Raw genomic sequence first — 19,969 nt, forward strand, 5'->3', positions numbered from 1 at the left:
AAAGGAGACCTAATTAGCTGGGCTGCGCAGACGGAATATTGTCCAGTAGCCAGTGCTGCCGGTGGTTAAGTTCAAAGGCTGAAATTAGTCCCACATAGAGGACCGGTTTCAACTGTACTTAGAGCTCACATTTCTTTTCAAAGGCGAAGACTTGAGGGTTCAGAAAGTAAGGGTACTGGTGGATGATTTCATACCAGTTTAGTGGCTGTAATATTTGCTTAGGAGAAAAATAGGCAGGTTCTTCTTCTTCTTCTTCTTCTTCTTCTTCTTCTTCTTCTTTTTTTTTTTAAAGGCCTAACCTCCCTTTATAAACACAACAGCAGAATATTAAAGACAGTGGACCTCAATCTTGTTTGGAGGTCAGATCAAATAATTGCAAAGGTATAAACCAGGAACTGATTAACAATAAACGTAACTACCACACAGAAGTGACAGAAAATGGAGCTCACAAGCGCAACGCTGTGTTAACACAGCGAGAAAGACAAAAACCTTGCAAGACCGGTTAGTAAACAGTTTCTGCCATTTTATTTGCTGCTGTTCAGTCGTTGTGTCCCTGGCTGGTGTCTGCTGGCAGCCAAGCATTAGCAGGGGCCGGAAGCGTCAGAAATATTCATGGGTGAAAGTTCTGGACATGGATTTTACTGGTGTTCTGAGAATTGTTCAAATGCTGCCATTTCCTCCAAGTGCCTGAACATGCCGGGCCCCCATCTCGGACGTGGGGGCCAAGTGCAGAAAGCACAGCACTCGAAGGCACAAACCATTTTTTAAGATCTTGCATTCAATCGTGTCCGAGGATGGCACCTCTCCCCAGAAATCCTTGCGCAAAACACAACTCCCGACCCCTTCACAATACGCAGTGACAGCCCTGGCGCCACCCTTAGCTCACTGGCACCCGTGAGCTCCTTCTCTAGACCTCACGGCAGGCTCTCCAGCATGATGCTACCTGTCTCTCCCCTCACCTCTTGGATTTTTGAAGAGCTCCACCCTCACTCTCAGAACCTCTGCCAACTAGGACCTTTTTGGAGAAAATGCTACTTGGGCGAAAACGTGTTACTGAGGGAGATGCTTGTCCGTGCCTCGCTGTCTCCTTGATAAGATGGTGGTAAGAAGCATTTGTGCACGGGGCGGGTGTGAGGGCTCAGTGAGCTCCTGGACAGAACGCACACAGACCAGCCACAGGCAGCGGCCACTGTGGCTTCCTGGGGGGACTGTCACCATCAGTGAGCTACCGCACGCTGTCCGTTCCCTCCGCTTCACGTTTCCCAAACACGACTGGTCATGTAGCGCTGCCCTGAACCCTTGCTGCTTACATAATCATTTACATAGTGTTGCTTTGGTGTTTGGTTCTTTTTTTTTAAAACCAGACTCGCTTTGTTTCTTCTTAACTTTATTTTTAAATTGCATGCATCACCGTGGTGGGTGGAAAACAGGATTCTGTGCCATAACTAGAAGGCAAATGTATAAATAAACACAGTAAAAACAAAACAACGTGTACGATCAGGCTCAAGTCTGCTCCTGCTGAGGCTCTCCTCTGGGGTCTTCTGGTCTCTGCTCAACAGCAAGACTGAAGAGAGCGGGGGGGCATGGGGGCCACGCTCCGGGTCTCCTCCTACCCCACCTGGGAACCCCAAGCCAGGGAAGAGCTGAAAAGGAAATGGCTTCCTCCCTGCAAGATTTGGTAGCTCATGTCCAGCCTCTGTCTTTCTAAAGCCTGACCAATCACACATTGACGTAGCCTGCCTCCCCATGCTCGGGCCGGAGACACTGTTCTAGGCCCCCAGTGCCCCAGAGAACTTTCTGCAGTGACAGAAATATCCTGTATCTGCGCTGCCCTGCACAGTGGCCTTGAGCCGTGTGGCTGTTGAGCACGCAAATGTGACCAGCAGACTTGAGGAATTGCCTTTTTCATGTTATTATATTTTAGTTCACGTGAATTTAAATGGCTACACGTAGTCAGTGGCTCTTGTACTGGAAAGCCCAGATCTACCGAGGGAATCATACGTGCGGAGGAGCCTTTCCTCTTGGCTCATCAAATGAACTGCTTCCTTTTGTAGGTTATGCCCTTGGCCCCTGTGAGGGGGATCTGATGAAGTGTGACAGCGATTTGTCACAGGGATGTAATGGGGGACTGTCTCCTACATCCTTCAGTATTGCTTAATCTGACGCACAAGTTTCTCTCGGAGCTTCCTTTGAGGAGCTGACTTATTTTCTTTTCATTAGCCATGGTATTATCCAAAAGAGCCACCTTCCCATTTTCACACAGACTGCCAGGAAGCCCACAGGAAATTCACCAACCTATGAGAATAATCACAGAGGGGCCCGTGACAGACATGTGTGATTCTGAGTTTCCTTAATTCAAGTTCTCCTAGTTCACATTTTCCTGAACCCTGTTATTCCTCTCTTTACTTCTATTTTATCATTCTTTTACAGGAATTCTTTGGAAATTATCTCAAATCTTTAGAAGAGATATACAGAATGCACTTTTTTAATGTCCAATGGTATCCTCATTTTTAAATGAGTTACCTTCTATCCAGTATCGCTTATGATAAAAACACCGCAGGGGCGCTTGGGTGGCTCAGTGGGTTAAAGCCTCTGCCTTCAGCTCAGGTCATGACCTCAGGGTCCTGGGATCGAGCCCCACATCAGGCTCTCTGTTCTGCAGGGAGCCTGCTTCCTCCTCTCTCTCTGCCTGCGTCTCTGCCTACTTGTGATCTCTTGGTCAAATAAACAAATAAAATCTTAAAAAAACAAAGAACACCACAAACCAAAAGCTTTCTATAATGTTTCCAAACACAAGCTCGGGTTTTGCTCTTAAGAAACCAGCTAGAAGCACTGTTAGCGAAGAGGAGAAACAGCGGCATTCCAGAGATAGCATCGGGAAGATTTGGGAGAGCCCGCCGTGTGAGACAAAGTGGCTCTGGCTGATGCGGGCGACTCCTGGGCTGCACCCAGGAAAGCTCCGAAGCCATGAAGGACAGGGGCAGAGGGGCACAGATGCCACTGTGACCACCGTGGCAACCATCTCCCAGGCAACGGCACATGGGCTGTGTCCGTCTCCTTTCATAACTGACTTCTAGACGCTACAACCTGCCAGACCCCATCCTGGGCTGGGGGCAGAGAGGGGGTGGGGAGAGGCAGACGTGAAAGACCAAGGAGACCGCTCAAGTGAGATCACGTTTTCATTTTGCTCTGAAACAAAGCTGGCGGCTTCACCCCTTCCAGCGTCCAGGCAACGTCTCCCAGCTTTCTGATGACCGCAAAGCAGAACTCGAACGGAGAACTCAGGGAAGAGGTGTTTGGTTGGTTTTTGGCATTCGAGAAGAAAGACAACAAAGGGGACCCACAGAAGTCCGTCATGTCTAATTCTCTTTCCAAGCCCGAGCTGAGAGCATCACAAACACTCAGATTCTCCAACACTCACGAACCTGCTACTTGTTAACTGCCGTTGTCCAGACCAACACGTAAACTAAGGTCACTCTGGCGCGAGCTGCCTTGCCCTACCCCAGCGCATCAGTCCGTGAGGTGCTGAGATGCATGTGTCAGGCTGATGCCTGTGCCTATAAATCATACCCCCGCAACAGGCCTGTCCCCAAAGACCACACAGGCCGAGCATCTGGGAACGGAGAAGCATCAAGATGAGAACACGGAGGTTACGTAGGGTGCCAGACGTCCCTCAACCTGACAAGAGCTTTGCAAGCTAAGTGGTAGGGCTGTCTCCAACCTACAGATGAGGAAACAGAGATTCACTTAAGGCTACGAAAATGGAAACCAGGGCTCCTCTTTTCAAGTTCACTGTTTTTTTTTTTTTTTTTTTTTTCTTGGAGAGATGCTAAAACCCTCCAGGTAGGCAGAGTGTCATCCATCAAGCTGCAGAGAACGCCAGCCCCAAGAGGACACCTGAGCACAGGATCCAAGTGGCAAATGTCCGGCCACAGGTCCTAGCACACCCGAGGCAGCACCAATACCTGGACCCTATGGCTACAACACAAGTCGACAGACCCCATCTTGGGTCCAGCAGTCCGAGCTCAGATCTGCAGAGGCCACACCGAGAGGCCTGATGGGCTGGAAGGAGCCGCACCCGGTCCCTCCTGTATGGACGAGGGAAGGACCGCTTCCTCTGGGAGGCAGGGCGGCCGGAATGCCGCCTGGGGACAGCACTCCGCCGCCGACAGGCAGTCGCACCACAGCGCCACAAACAGCTATCCATCCCGCCAGAGCAGGGACACCCACCCGAAAACCGGGGACTCACCTGATACACGTGGAAGGCGTTCGCCGCTTTGCCCCGGAGAAACACCGACGGGATCCACACGTTGATCAGTGCCCGCGTTGATCTGCCCAAAGGAAAGATCCGAAGTTGTCATTTTAATTTGCTGAGAAAGTGAGAGGAAACCATCTTCTCTAAGAGGCGTTACCGGCAAGCTACTGACGACAACGGCCAGTGCACACAGGAGTCCGTGGGACCAGTGTGGGCGTGCGTAGCCAGTCCCTAGCCTTGTTCTGCGAGGACTTGTGTGTGTGTGTGTGCACGCGCGTGTGTATTCTTTACAATCACAATCTGAACTTCCGAACGAGCAAGGGCTCATTCCGTTCTTACAACTGAGTCACCGTGACTCAGAATTTACCTAAACCCATTTCCTCATCTGAAAAGGGGGCTGATAATCGGAAGCCCCCAGGTGGCTATGAGGGTCACATGCGCGGATGACCACCCAGAGGAGTCGCACCCCCTCCTGCCTGTGCTCGATCTAGACCCTGGCACCCATTTTTAAGATCAGACTCTGCAAAAAGGCTCAGGAGGTGGGCGTCCACAGTTAGGCAAGCAACAGCTATTTGGGGTGGGGAAAGGGAAACCCGGAGGGCAGGCACGGACACCCCTCTTCCAACTTTCCAGAAACACTGTGTACGGCTCCAGTAAGCCAAGACTTAAATTCAAGTGCAAATCATTTACTGAGAACCTACAATGTAGGACTCCACGCTTCTACCCACAGTAACCCCCTTAGTCCTCACAGGATATTTAAGGGGTCTTCAAGGGTCACTTTGGTTCTGTCAGTTCTGCGAGTTTTGTCTTATGAGATGACTTTCACCCAACTGTGAGGCTCTGGGTCCACACACCCACCACCGCTCATGTTCCACCAGCGGAATCCAAGGCTCGAGGACAGCTGCGCCGACTGTCACTAAAGCTTGAAAATCAGCCCTGGCGATCATCAAAACGGTACTGCACAATTCTGGGAGGGCTGGGAGGTTCCAGTCCTGGCCTCTACTTAAGAGTCATTCCAGGGCTAAATGCTTTTTCCTGAACTGTCCTCCTCTCTCAAGAGCAGCTCAGAGCCATGCGCCAGCCTCCTGTGCTTAGAAGCCAATTTGAGATGGTGGAAGATTCCGTGACTCAGTGGCCTCCCCATCTCTGCAGGGGGGAGCAGTTCAGTTTCACAAAGAAATGGTTCTCCCCTGAAGCAGCATTTCCTTCTAAGCTCTGAGACAAGGTGCAGACCTCCTTCAGGGGACAAAATAATTCATCACTTCCTCAGAGCTCCAAGTAAAACTGCAATTCTGAGCCATCAAGTTGGCTTGTACCTGTAATGGCTTTCCTCCTAGAAAGGTCCCTTAGATTGTACCAGGGCCTAAGTGCTCCCCTTTCATTTCTGTCAAGGGGATGGGTGCAGTGCAAAAATGGACCAAACAATCTGCTTTTCGTTAACCTTCCTGACTGGCAAGGGCGAGACACCCTGGGCTGCCTTAGGCATCTCTCTCTTTCAGAGCATTGTTTCCATGATGGGGGCACTGGAGTGGCACAGTTGGTTAAAAGTCTGACTCTTGGTTTCAGCTCAAGTCATGATCTTAGGGATGTGGGATCAAGCCCTTCCTCAGGCTTGACGCTCTGTGCAGAGTCTGCTTCTGATTCTCTCTTTCCCTCTCCCTCTGCTTCACCTACTTGTGTACTGTCTCTCTCTAAAATAAATAATCTTAAAAAAAAAAAAGAGAGAGACGGGCGCCTGGGTGACTCAGTTGGTTAAGCGTCTGCCTAAGGCTCAGGTCATGATCCTGGGGTCCTGGGATCAAGCTCTGTGTCAGGCTCCCTGCTCAGCAGAGGAGTCTGCTTCTCCCTCTGTCCCTGCTCATGCTCGCTCTCTCTATCAAATAAATAAAATCTTAAAGGAATGATTTACATGACCATCTGTCTCCTAGACATTAATTCATCTGTTCATTCTTTCATTTGTTTCTTCGTGCATAAAGCAAGCACTTACTGAACACCTACTACGCATCAGTCACTACTCTAGATCCTGGAGACAGAACAAGGAAGCAGGCAGACACAGTCCCCACCCTCAGGGAGAGGAAGAAAGACCATTCCCTCAATGATTATTCCACCAAAATCGGGGAAGACACTTTGTGTAACGGCCATGTTTTTAAGTTTATGGACACTTGTATTGAGGCCTACTGTATGGTCTAGCCTGGAGAATGTTCCAGTACACTGAAGAAGAAAGTGTCCTCTGGTGAGGGATCTCCATGTGCCTGTTGGATCGAGCTGGGTCACAGGTTGCCCGAGTCCTCTCTTCGCTTGCTGGTCTTCTTTCCAGTTGTTAGGACTCCACACGGAAAGTGGGGTATTCAAGTTTCCAGCTTCTCCCTTCGTTTCTGTCAACTTTAACATTCTGAGTTTTGGGGATCCATTGTTAGGTACCTACATGTTTCTAATTATAAGAGACATCATTTAGTTATCATTGTTGTTAGTGCCACCAAGGAATCCTGGATCCCAGGACAGTGACAGGCACTGGTGGGGGTGGTGGTGGAGGGCTGAGGTGTCGCTTTGGTCCGAGGCATCACAGAGGCTGAGGCTGGACAGGTGCTTCGGGCAGGGAGTTGACATGTGTGAAGGGCACAGCCCAGATCAAGTCTGCATTGGTTGGAATCCTGGCTTCCACGCGTCATGTGGAGGACGACACCCACGTCGCAGGGCTGTCAAGGGGACTCAGTGGGTGAGAACAATGCCCGGCACAGAGGACCTGGTCTGGGAGGAATGATCCTGAGCAGGGAAGACAGGATGAGTCAGAGGAGTTGCGGTGGCCTCTGTGCAAACTACGTGAGGGACTTTGGCCTCCATCTTGAGAGAGGAAAATGGCGCTTCCCTCTGGCTTTAGTGGAGATGCACAAACCCAAGGGAGGAAGCTGCGAATCTTCGGGAGAGAGATGATGGAGCCGGACCAGGCAGTGGCTGCTTGAGGGCAGGGACTGTGGCTTGCTCATGGCTTCCATCAGGGACCTGGCATGACCCCTCCCCACAGGAAGTGCCTGATGGGTTTAGCTGTAATGGTGAGCCTTCTGCCTCACAACGGTCACTGAAACCCTCCTCCACAGCTCTCACCTCTCTGCCCAGCTTGTCCCGACCCCAGCCCCCCACTGGGTTGCCATCCCATAATCCTCTTCACGCTGTACCCCCCACCACAGGCGCATGGGAGGCAAGCTCACACCTGATTTCCATCCTTCATGGCTTCACCTCACGTCACCCCCCTCAGCCTACACCAGCCTGACAGCCGCCCAAGGACTGAGCAGCCTCCTGAACCCTCGGTGTTTTCATCACCTCCCTGTCACTGCCGCCACTGCCCTGTGAGGAGGGTAGCGTGACCTTCACTGTACGAACGAGCAACTTGGGCCCAAGGTCTAGAGATTTGCCCAAGGTCATGCCGGTGTAAGACCTGTAGCCGGGAGGGCAGGGAAGGTCAGCCTGGCTCTGGTCAATGCTCCGAGGCCTGGTCCTAGCCCCGATGACACCTTCTCTCAGGCTGGGCCACCTTCTGCTCAGGACAACTGAGTGACAGCAGAGGGAGGCTCTGTTGGGCGCTAACCTGCAACCCGCTTCGCTGGCTTTAGCAATCCAAGGGGACAACCTGTCCAAACCCCAAGGCAACCTCATCTGAAGACCAACTGAGTACTTCAGGAGTTTACCGTCAAACACTCCCGACGGAATCATATCCAGTAACAGATCAGACCCATGCCCCGAACCACTGCTGTTTCCAGTAACTCAGGGGTTGTAAACTCCAATTCCCCAGCACAGTGTGTCCCCGTGTGAGGGACTCAGCCACGACTCAGCTCCCACTGTCGCCTGCTAAGGAGCGGAGACTTTTTTTTTTTTTTTTAAGTGAAATGGACATGTTATATGATAGCTTCCAAATCCTAAATGTTGACCCCCAAAATTAATTGTTTTCCAATACCCAGCAACAGAAGCAAGACACATCTGAAGGCCAGACTTGGGCTGCAGGCGAACAACTTCTCACCCCTAAGATATCAAATCAGCCCCGTGTACCCTGCCACAGTGATTTTAGTACCCCCTGTGGTCTTCTGGGACACAAGCCAAACAACAGAGTCCTATTTCTAAAGGCCCCTGGTGAGCAGGTGCCATGGACTTACATTTCAAAATCCGACAAACTCTGGTCTTCGGACGTTTGACTCAAATCTCCAGGAACCTGCCATTGGGAGAGGGGGAAGGGGGAGAGAAAAATGCATCTTGGTTACCACGGTTTTTGCACCATCACGCAAGAACTCGGCCTCTCAGTGTTCCCTGAACATTCCCTGTTCAGACCGAGGTGAAAACGCAGTCACTGGGAAAGCACAAGTGATTCTGTGGAAGGACGGTTAGCGACGGTGTTCTGGTAATCGAAAAATGGCACGGTGAGGGGTCCCGTTCTCTTCTCGGAGAGAAGACCGCTAATCCTATTGAGATAATAGTAGGCCTGCAGAAGCATGTAATTCTGGAGCTCTAAAGGCCTGATTAGGGTCTGAGATTCGAGGGATCAAATGAGCAGTGGGAAGATATCCAACTGTCCCCGTGATGAACATCGCACACACAGACACACCTAGGACGTCAACATGAAAGGCCAGTGTCGGCTCCAGACGGTTCTACCCTTGCCGCCCGTGATGCAGGGAGCAATTTAAGGCAGCACACAGCTGTGGCTGCTGACTCAGACGGGCCCCACGGGAGCGGGACTGGGTGAAAGACGAGGCACCGTCTGGCCGGATGGCAGGCACGACGTCAGGCAGATCGCCAAATGCTCAGCACTAGTGGCTGCTCTAGAATTGGTGACACTAGAGTCATGTCCGGGGATGGAGCTTCTCATCAACTGGAAGGGTGGGAGGACCAGAGGGAGGCTGGGGGCTCTCCAGGGCAAGAGCACGCACTTCACTCTGCACCTGTCAGAGCTCCTGTGTTACCTGCCATGTTCGTCCATTTCCCTAACAATTTCAGGGAGGGGCAGGGTCCCGCCCCCTCCGCCCCAACACACAAACACACTTCACAGATGAGGAAACAGGCTCAGGGAGGCTGAGACCTTGCCCAAGGCCACACCTGCAGGAAGGGGATCTGAGTTCAGGTCTGTCCAACTTCAAAGGGTCTTCTGCTCCAAACCCTCAGCAAAGGCAGGGAAAACCAGGTCGAAGGTGGTAAAACTTGAACCCTTCCCAGGTAACCCCCTTCTGAATCAGGAGAAGGCCATGGTCATGGAGGCTGTGCTCAGGGGATACACCACTCAGGGTCAACCCCCGCTCCAGCTGTTTCTGGCCCTGTGGCCAGGAGACAACACCTGCTCACTCTATGCCACACTGTCCTCCCGTGTAAAATAGGCAGGACAATCCTACACCTCATAGGATCGTTCTGAACATAAAACATGCCACCTGCAGATTATGCACAATAGAGCCTGGCAGGTGGGACATTCTCAGGAACTGTGCACTGTACAAATCACCTGGCAATTATTGAGAAAAGCAGGGCGTTCTATTACCCTTGACACCAACAGAGAATCTGTTCCATCAGCCCAAGGGTATCTCTCACCCCACATACGGCAGCCCGGAGCGAGAAGCACCCCACGCGAGCCCCTCGTGTGTGGAGCTAAGCAGTTACAATGGGGTCCAAGAGCAGCTTTTGCTAGCGAGCCGCTATTGAGCGATTCCTCCAAACCCAGGAAGGATAAAACCTGCCTACTGCCAACCTGAGAAAAGCTCAGGTTTAAAAAAAAAAAAAAACAGGCACAGTTAAAAAAAAAACAAAAAAACAAAAAAACTGGGCTGGGGCTGAGTGTGGCTCTGCTGTGAGGGTGAGCGTCATTTTTCCCGTGGATGGCTGGCGTGAGAGGTGGTTTCATCTACCAGGGAAGCCATGAGGCCGTGTCCACAGTCCCTACATCAACATGCTCTGGCCCAGACAGCTCACTCCCAGGATTTATCTACAGAAAATAATCCCAGACACGAACCAGGATTTACAAAAACCATTCCTCTTTCCATTGTTCAGGTACGTTGAAAAAAATTTTTTCGAACAATCTAAAGGTCCAACCATAGAGAAATGATTCAGGAAATTGTAACATGTCTGTATGAGATGGCCAGATTTAAAAAAAAAAAAAAAAAAAAAAAAAAAAAGGGAGTTACACATGCACACCCTTGAGGGTACAAGCATAATAATAGTTCTGGAGAAATACAACCAACAGAGGCCATCATTGCTAATGCAGTAGGAGTGGGAATGCAGAGAAAGAGGCTGAATTTTCATTTGCTGTATTTCCATTAAGATTAAAAAAGTGTATATTTTGAATCAATTGCTTTAGAAAAAAATTTTAAATGTGATTTGAAGAACAAAACAGCTTTCTGTGTGCTGTAATGAGATCGCCAGGACAGATCAAGTGAGAGCCTAAGCAGGGTGCAGACGGCAAGTCTAACACACTACCTGGGGCGCCAAAGCAGAGAGTTAAGACTATCAAGTTGTGTTCATTTTTACATAGAGAAACATTAGCAGTGACCTTGAAGACACCTAGAAAAGGGGCACCATGTGGGCACCAGGGGGTGGGAGTGGCAGCCTCCACAGCGGGTGCACACACTGGAAAGGAAGCTTTTTATTAAGCATTCCTTTGCATCATTGGAGCTTTGAAATAATGTACTGCCAATTAAACATTTAAATAAAAACCTATTATCTCACCAAAAGAGGGTTTCCGATACATTTTTAATGGCACAGCAAACAGCTCCTGGTCTCCGTGGGAGCTGCACATGCCCAGTGGGGGGTACCACTGTGACTTAGGATGTCCCCGTATCAGTGAGGTGAGAAGGAAGCAGGTCGGAAGGATGACCCTGGCAGAGCTCAGGACAGAGAGGGCAGACGGATGTGTGGGATGTACCTGAACTTTCCTGCGCTGTCTCGGATGGAAGTGCCTGTTTGCCTGACTCCCACAACCATAAACAGACATCTATTATATACTAAGTATCTCTCGTATTACAGTGTAAACAAGATACTCTTTCCAACCCGCCCCCGCCACAAAAATTCACTTGCAGTGCAGAAAGCCAGAAAATAGACACTTTGCCTTCCAGCGCTCTTCTCTTTCTCAGGCAGGATGGAAAAGGACAAGGGGGAGGCTCGGAAGGCACCTCCCGGAGCAGACATCACCTTCCCCTTGGCGCTTCCTCGCAGAGCCCCGTGGATGTGGCCAGAACTCTAGCACCTTCTCCTGAATGGCTGTGGGGCGGCTCCAGGCCTCTCTTCTCTGAGCCTACCTGCCTGCACCCGGGTCTGGGGAAGGTTGTTTGTGCATGATGTGAGAAGCAGGTAAGCAGACTGGGGGAGGGGCTCCCGGGCTGAAGACACCTGCCGCACTGTTAACGCACATCATGCCGCCACCTTTCTCTCTACCTCATTTCAGACTGGACGTGAACAGAGCTTGGACCCAGGGAATCGCCTGAGGGAACAGGGAAGGTTCTGACTGGGCTGACCCCACAGAACTGAAGGGAAAGGGTGACCAGGAGGATTCAAAAGGTGAGGGTTTTAAGGCAGAACAAAAAAGCTGCTTCTAAAACCATCCATTCCCAGAAGGCGTTTTCTTCTTCACAGAGACCCTCAGGGCTGCTGATTTTTAGGGAACATTTTGGACAAAGGATCTGTGTGGCTGGGAGACGTTAAACCCTCCTGAATTAGGAGCTTTTCTTCTCATTATGCAGCATTATCGGCATCAGCGAGCCAGGAGACATTGACATGTCTCGGTGGGTTCCGGGGAGGCTGGATGGAACAGAAGCTGTCACCTTTCCAAACTCTGGAATGTTTCTAGCAAATCAGGCCAAGCTCGACAGCACCTGCGTGCTGATCACCGATACCCAAACTTAGCGCGGTTCTACCGTTTTGTCTTTTCATGCTGTCTGTCCAGACCGGTACCACCGGTCTCTGGGGCTTACAGTCCTTATCCAGAAAGCTCATTTTACTCCACAGTCTGGAATGAAAAAAGTGTGGGACAAGGAGTATTTTGTAAGAAAAATCAACTTTCTATTGCCATTGGCCACAAACACCCCTTGTCACACATAGGAAGCTGCAGGCGATCCTGGAGGACAGACCTGGGACTGAGCCTGTTTGCTTCGCCCTCAGCTGGGGACATAAAAAAGTGGTGAGCAGCATGGATGCCCCCCTTCCCTCCTCCCTGCAGGCAAGGCAGGTTCCCGTGCAGCCTGTGGCCTGGGGACTCACACAGCAGTACGCGGGGACAGGAAAGGCCGAGTCCGTTCTGGGAGGAACAAAGCAGCCATGATTCCCAGGTCCTCCTGGACAAATAGCTCAGGTGTTACAGGCCCATGGATGGGGAGGGACAGGTGAGACTCGCAGAGAATCCACTTCTGGGGTACATCAGCAAAGAAGCTTCCCCCATCTCTCCTGACTCAGGATTTCCTGGGTTTCTGGTGGGGGTGGTGGTGGTGGGAACAGCTAACCACAGCCCCTCACATGGATGCCGACATGGAATTCAGACACTGGTTTACCCTGGTGTTCTGACTGGGAACTCTTCAAGCCTAGGATAAGAGCTCAGATAACAGAGATTCTGCTAAAAAGAATGACAGTTGTGCTAAGTAAATGCTTATTTAAATAAGAAGGGAAGGAGGAAGAGAGGTAAGAACTAATCAGGCAACTGCCCGCACCACAGGAAAAAGTCTCCCTCCTTCTACTTCTAGAATCAAGATCCGAGCAGGGGCAGCCAAGGTGGACACTCCCCCTCCTTGGAGCTGCCCTCACTCCCAGGCCTGGGGGGCTGCGAACATACTCACACCCCCACCGGGCATCGTCAAAGGCTGCCTGCTTTACAAATTCTTCCTACATCCTCCTCCTCACAGCCCTGTGAGCACAGGCATCCCTCCCATTTCCCAGGCAAGGACAAGAGGATTCGGTGTGGATGAATGGAAGAATCAGAGATGCCTTGAGGTCAGAACCAACTGCCAGAGGAGTGGGTGCGCCATCTTGGATGTTCAGTGCAGTGGAGCCCCGGATGGCGGCAGCCCCAGCCATCAGAGCGAAACCACTCAGCGGAGCACCAGGCAGCCCAAAAAGCAACGTTCTCAGGGCCACTCAGCTGGTAAGTGACAAAGGTGGGTGTCAAATGCAAGTGGGTCTGGCTCCAGAGTCTTGGTGACTTTTTGGTGACTTTTTGTCACCAAGCTATGCTGCCTCCTGTGCCAAAGTCCCCGGTCTTTGCATTGTGCTTCTGCTTCTGGGAAGCACAGAAACTGGATTAACCCAGATCCACAGTGAGGAGGCTCTGCTGGTGCAGAGAGCTCTGATGCAGTGAAGAAGGTCTGCGAAGACTCAGCCCCTCAAGAGTAGATGTGCACAGGGCACCTGGGTGGCTCAGTGGGTTAAGCCTCTGCCTTCAGCACAGGTCATGATCCCAGGGTCCTGGGATTGAGCCCCACATCGGGCTCTCTGCTCAGCAGGGAGCCTGCTTCCCCCCCCTCTACCTGCCTCTAAGCCTACTTGTGATCTCTCTCTGTGTCAAATAAATAAATACAAATCTTTAAAAAAAAAAAAAGAGTAGATGTGCACAGGTGTACACATGTGTCTAAAACCCTATGCTTTTCTTACTGCCTGTCTTCTTTGATACCACAGGGTGATTTCTGGGCAGGCACCAGGCCTAGAGGAACTAGGCACAGGCCTGACCCAGTCCAAGGTGGCTGGCTTTCACCCCAGGAAAGCCCAGGTCCTTTCCCATGTTTGGATATACACGTCAGTCTACAGACTCCAAGCAGAACACATCATGTCTCCATGGACTAGCAGAAAATCGGGCATTTTGACCATGAGGGAGGCTCCCACCGATCATCATGTCACCCGGCTTCAACAAACCCTGGTTTCTTCCTCACTTACTTATCTCTGACAACCTCTGAGTGCCCTGTTAGAAAGACAAAGACGAGGGGACCCCCGTCCAACGTGTGTTCAACACCTACCATGTGCCAACGTATTCACACCTTTAATCCTCAGATAGTGTGGGAAGCAAGAATTCTCTCAAGTCACATTCCCATACTCTCTTCTCCCAGCGTGTCGGTACAGCCGGCCCTTGTCTTACCCTTCAAGACTCAGCTAAAATACACACTCCTAGGAGAGAGCTGCCCCAATGGGCAAAACTAAGTGCTCCCTATAGCCACCTCTCCGATCATCTCCGGACCGTGCCGTGTAGCCGGCCGCCCTCCCTGGGAGCGGGAGGATGCACGCCCCACGACACACAGCGGCCTGGCCCGGCGCCTGGCCCAGCGTGGACATGGAATTGGTATTTGTGACCGATGAAATGAATGATGATACAAGCTGTATTTCCACACTGAAATGTCGATCTATTTTGAAACTGCTTTGTAGCAAATTCACCATCTTCACGCATGAGAAGGATAACTCAGTCTGAAGATAAGAAAAAAATCAAAGGAAGAGAATTGTCATCTCTCTCTTCTAATTACACAGCTCCCAGATTTACGGTTCAGAAAAAAAGGCAAAAGGCAGATATCACAGAGCAACCAATCTCTGTCCCAATCATGAAATGACACCCATGATTTATGCTTTCCAGGGTCACTTTCTCCCTCATCGATCTTTGCAAATAGCCTCTCCTTAAGCAATTAGCCCTCACTTTGCACTGCCAAAAACGACCACTATTTCCCGGCTCCCCCACCCCAATTTCTCATTTTTTAAAATAAGGAACAAAATGTGCAGTGGCACAGCTGTCTTCCAGAATGGCGAGCCAAGGCAGAGGACAGATGGGCCCAGCCTGTGCTCTGAGCACTGGGTCAGCCTGGGCTTTCTGGGCCCGTAGGAGACACCCAACCTGGGTCTGGACCACTTTCAGGCTTCTAGGTTTATCTGTTCATTTGTTGTTTTGTTCTATGAACAATGAGAGGCATTCGTGTGGTTTAAAAATCAGCTAAGGTCCGAGACTCTCCATTGTGAGTAAACCACTGGCTTAACAAGACCTTTTAGGAGTTTTTGAGACTATCGTCTGAGAGCCCCGGAAACGTGAACCAGTGTAGACTGCAACACTTCTGTGAATTAGGTTTTGACGGGTCAGTTTCTCCGTAAAGACTATGAGGGTCTCAAGGACAGTATTCCCAGAGCCCACGGCGGTATCAGGCACACACTAGTTGCTCAGTAAATGTTGGAGCAAAAGGAATTTCAGGGAGAGGAAAGTACCCAGTCGACTAAGAATGAACGTCAAGTTTCTCTGCGAGTAACGGAGATGCGCGGGCGACAGAAGCAGCCCAGCTCTGCCGGGACGACACGGCAGCACCGCGGACAGCAGTAAGAGCCAGCGGGCAAGCAGCGGAACGGCTCCATAAGATGGTACCAGCAGATCCCGGCGGCACAAGTACTAGCACGGCACGGACCTCCTCTGCTAACATGAAACGACCTCCTGGACATGACAGCAAGTGACAAGGGCAAGACCCAAAACAACAGGTCAGATAAAGTCCTATTTTCATCAAGAAGCCGAAGACAGACACACATTTGCATTAACCATTTCCAGAAAGACACCAGAAATGGCCAACCGTGGATGCCTGTACGGGGATGGCTCTGAAAAGCCAGGGTGTGAGGAAGGCAGAGGTATTTTTCACAGTACAACTTTATACCTTACCAAGTTTTACTACATTTAAGAGTAGTTACCCTTTCAAAAATAAACGTCACAACCTGGAGATTTCAAAACAAAGGGGAAACTTATTGTGTCTGTGATGGGGGGGAAAAGCCGGACAGTGACTAAGTCTGAGGAAGGAGGTGGGAACCGACTGGGAAGACCCATCAAGGAACATTCTGGGGTGATGGCAAAGGTGTGGGTCTCGGGCCGCACAGGTGCAGGCACTTGTCAGAACGCAGAGAGCATGCAATGCGGGTGTCCCGACACCTGCAATTCACTGTGAGATGCATTTTAAAGATGAACTAATGGGGTATGAAGGGCGGAGGGAAAGCCGGGGTCGGAGGGAAAAGCAAGCACAGTGAACTGGTAATGGCGGAATGTTCGCGGTGGGTGCGCAGGTGTCCATGGTGAAATGAACAGAGCTGTTTCACAACTTTCCAGTAGACTGTTAGAAAAAATAAGTTTTGATCAACTGAATGATCAAATGAATGACTGAAATACTTTTCTAGCCTCTGCCCAGAAAAATGACACTATGTCTCTGTCTTACAAAGAGCCTATCACAGGATCCAGCTTAAAAACGTGGGGTGGGGCGCCTGGGTGGCTCAGTGGGTTAAAGCCTCTGCCTTCAGCTCAGGTCATGGTCCAGGGTCCTGGGATCGAGACCCACATGGGGCTCTCTGCTCAGCGGGGAGCCTCCTTCCCCCTCTCTCTCTGCCTGCCTCTCTGCCTACTTGTGATCCTTGTCTGTCAAATAAATAAATAAAATCTTTAAAAAAAAACATGTGGGAGAAGCAGCATTAGAGAAGTGTGTCAGATGCTTAGGAAAACTACTTTGTGTTTCTGGATTCTGAGTTATAGCAGTATTTATCAGCTCTTTAGAGATGAAAACGTACTGTGATTTCTTCATCAGTAAATAATTTTTCAAGAAGGGCTAGATCGGGACTTTGGTTGGCTGGGACTGAGCTCTGAATTCATGGTGTTGCCTCAAACAAGTCACCGGCTTTCTCTGAGCCCCCCTTCCTCCAGTACAACAGGGCAACCGAGTCTTTCCCATGGGACAGCTGTGAGGGGTCCCAGGGGCCCTCTCAGGACCCACCCCGCCAGCGCCTGGCAGAGAACGAGAGCCTGCTAAGCAGCACCTGCTCCCGTCGGCCCTGGGTGGAGTTCAAGGGTGCTGCACAGAGAGAAGGCTGGGACCCAGCAGACTCTGCCCCACAAGTGAGCCAACTGCTCCAGCCCATGGAGGCAAACACCTGCCAGCCGCCCAGACACTGAGTCCACAAACTGTACGAAGTTCCTCTTAAGGGTCAGACACCTTGGCTCCAGGGGGGCGGCAGCCAATGGGAGACAGAAAGCCTGGGGCTCACGAGGCATCCACTCCAGCAGGGGAGACTGTCTTCAGACGATCTACCAACACTGTTATGGTGTGCAAGTCCGTGGAGAAGAAAGGGGCAGCTACGGCGTCTGGGAGGCAGACAGGGCCAAGTTTCGTGGAGGGAGGTTGCTGGACAGGAGGCTGAAGCAACAAGGGAAAACAGCGGGACTCTGGTCCTTCCGCAAACAGCGAGAAGCCCCCGAGGGGAGGTAAGCAGGGGAGAGCCCGGGCTAGCTGGCTTGTTGCTTAGTCCCTCCGGCTGCAAAGCAGTGCCTGGGAAGGAAGCGAGCGGGGAGAGCCAGGAGCCGCGCGCTTCTCACGGACACACACACCCCATCTCGACGGCACACACGAGGGGATTTGCCAACCTCTCTGCCCACAGCCTATCCACCCACAGACGTGGGCAAGTACAAATCGACAACGGTCTCCGGTGTCTCCAGGCTTAGCTTACTAAGATGTGAAGCAATTCTCAAGAATCCTCAGCCAAACTCTAGGGAAAGACAGAGGCCCGTCACCACGAGCACCAACTAACCCAAGCTCACTCCTGCTACAGACGAGGACCAAGAGGCCTGAGGAGGAAGGAACGGCCCTGCAGGGGCTGTGTCTCTTAGCTGCAGGCTCCTACCACCTCGTACCACGCACGGGGTTCTTACTGGCTTCTGGAAGGTTCCTGGGATTTGAGTAGCCGTCTCCAGAGCTTCATGGCCACAGGCTCCCCTGCCCCCACACCCCTTTCTGCAGCAACAGCATTTACACCAAAGCCATCTGGGGTTTGTGCGAACCCTAGCATCCAGAGCCACTCTCCCTGGGACTGCGGTCTAAGAGGGGCGCCCATGTAGGATCTCCCAAAGTGCCTGCCAACCACAATGTCCAGTCGGCACCCTGCTAGGGGCTGCCACACAGCATTTAATAACAGGAAAAGGTATGACGGATGTTTAAGCCACAGGTCTAAGCAATTCTTACCACCGATGGGAACAGATGTGGGTCCATCAGGGCTGCCCTGCTGGAGACATCAGATTGCTAAGCAAACGGAAGGAACCCGTCCTGTCTGTCGCCTCCAATACCGTCTCCTTGCAAACAGGACATCCCCCAGCCCATGCGCATGCAAGGGTAGGGGTGTCACTGGGGAAACCCTCCACGCGAGCATCTCCAGCCCTGAACTCAGCCCCTCGCCTACTCTAGGATCAGGGGTCAGCAAACCATGGCCCAGGGACCGAATCCATCTGCTTCTGTGAATGGATTTTCACTGAACACAGGGAAATGTACACAACATTTATCACCCGCGGCTCTTTCATATTCCATCCACAGAGCTGAGGGTACACGACCAACCACAGCGTGGCCTCCCTTCCTCAAACACGTACGACCTGGAGGTCATTTACGGAGAAACTTGGCCAACTCCTGCTCCAACGGACGGCGGAGCAGCTACAGAAAAATTATGGGTGATTTCAGGGTAACATTCAGTTCTTCCTGGTGGGGAGGAAGAAATGTTTGAGTCCCACAGCCTCGTGAGATGAGGTCCAGAGTCTGAAGAACAAGAGGAGGCCCAGATCGGGCTGGAGAAGGGGTCACTCAGGCCCTCAGACCACGGGACGGCCTGCGCTGTCTGCTAACAACACACATGGACGGTTTTTCACCATTTCAAGTGCAATGATTACGTCTGCAGATGAGCAGGCGTGCTCCCTCTCCAATCAAAGCGCAATGGCTCCGGACGGTTTCCTCCCAGGACTCTTGCAGGGTTTTGATTTCTGCAGCTTACCAGTAAGAAAGCCACAACCTGGATGCTGCTTCAGGCCGCTGGGGTAGGTTGGGGTAGGGGGTATCTGCTCTGTACTGATGACTTTGGCTGCAGAGGTCCTCAGGGAAAGACAGAGAGCCTGGTGTCTTAAGGTCAGGAGGTCCTGGGTCTCGCCATGTACTAACAGTGACTCCTTATGCCTCGGGTTCCTTGTCTATAAAATGGGGCCAGCGCTCACAACCTAGTCAGGTCTGCAAGCTGCCCAGCACGCTGCCCATGCAGCTTAGTAAGAGCTCAGGAACGGCCACTGCTCCCACCTGCCACCCCACACTGTCTGCCCCCCCACACTGTCTGCCCCCCGCACTAGGACAGCAGGAAGGCAGGTGCAGGCGGCTCCGTGCTTTACAGTTGCCCCTTTAGTTTATGTTTGATCAGGATCCAGAAGCCACCCTGTCTCCTCCTCTTTCTGGGACATCTTGACGCCTGCTCAGTAGCCACCGCAAACACAACGTGGAGAGGCTGGGATGCTCCAGCAGGCGGCCGGCTTTCCCCCAGGTCCCTGCCCCTCAGAGCCCCTCAGCCCTGCGGTGAGCAGCAGAGACCTGACACCGCCCGCCTTCCCCCACGGGTGCCAGGGCACGGAGGGCCCGAGTGACCCCTTCTCCAGCCTCCGAATGCACACCCAGGCACTGCTCCCTTTTCTTTGCCTTGTCCTTGCTTCTGGAACAAAGGCTTTTGTTTTCTTTCTCAGCCTTCATTTCTGTCATTTACAGTGAGCCGGCATCTGCATTTGCCACATGTTCGGGAACGATGTATCCCGGGCTACAAATGGACCCATGCGTTTTCCATTCCTTACAGCCTCATGGTTTCCCTTGATTTTAAAGCAGCCCCCACTTCCTGAATGGTGGGTTTTGTTTTTTTTTTTTTAAAGATTGGAGACAGAGAGAGAAAGCGAGCAGGGAGAGGGGTAGAGAAGAGAAAATCCCAGGC

The 19,969-nt window shown here is 51.6% G+C and overlaps 1 protein-coding gene across 5 annotated transcripts in view; it reads right to left on the bottom strand.

Annotated features, from left to right (window-relative positions):
- SNX29 (sorting nexin 29) overlaps positions 1-19,969 on the bottom strand; it is a 475,417-nt gene that overhangs the window by 125,083 nt on the left and 330,365 nt on the right. For all 5 annotated transcript variants that reach the window (XM_059154575.1, XM_059154573.1, XM_059154577.1 and 2 more), the window contains exons 17-18: positions 8,401-8,456; positions 4,250-4,331 (exon numbers count right to left, since the gene is read on the bottom strand). In XM_059154575.1, coding sequence (XP_059010558.1) covers positions 4,250-4,331; positions 8,401-8,456 — 138 coding nt within the window. The remainder of the gene's footprint in view (positions 1-4,249; positions 4,332-8,400; positions 8,457-19,969) is intronic.

The sequence above is a fragment of the Mustela lutreola genome, chromosome 17, assembly GCF_030435805.1.
Source record: "Mustela lutreola isolate mMusLut2 chromosome 17, mMusLut2.pri, whole genome shotgun sequence".
NCBI lineage: Eukaryota > Metazoa > Chordata > Mammalia > Carnivora > Mustelidae > Mustela > Mustela lutreola.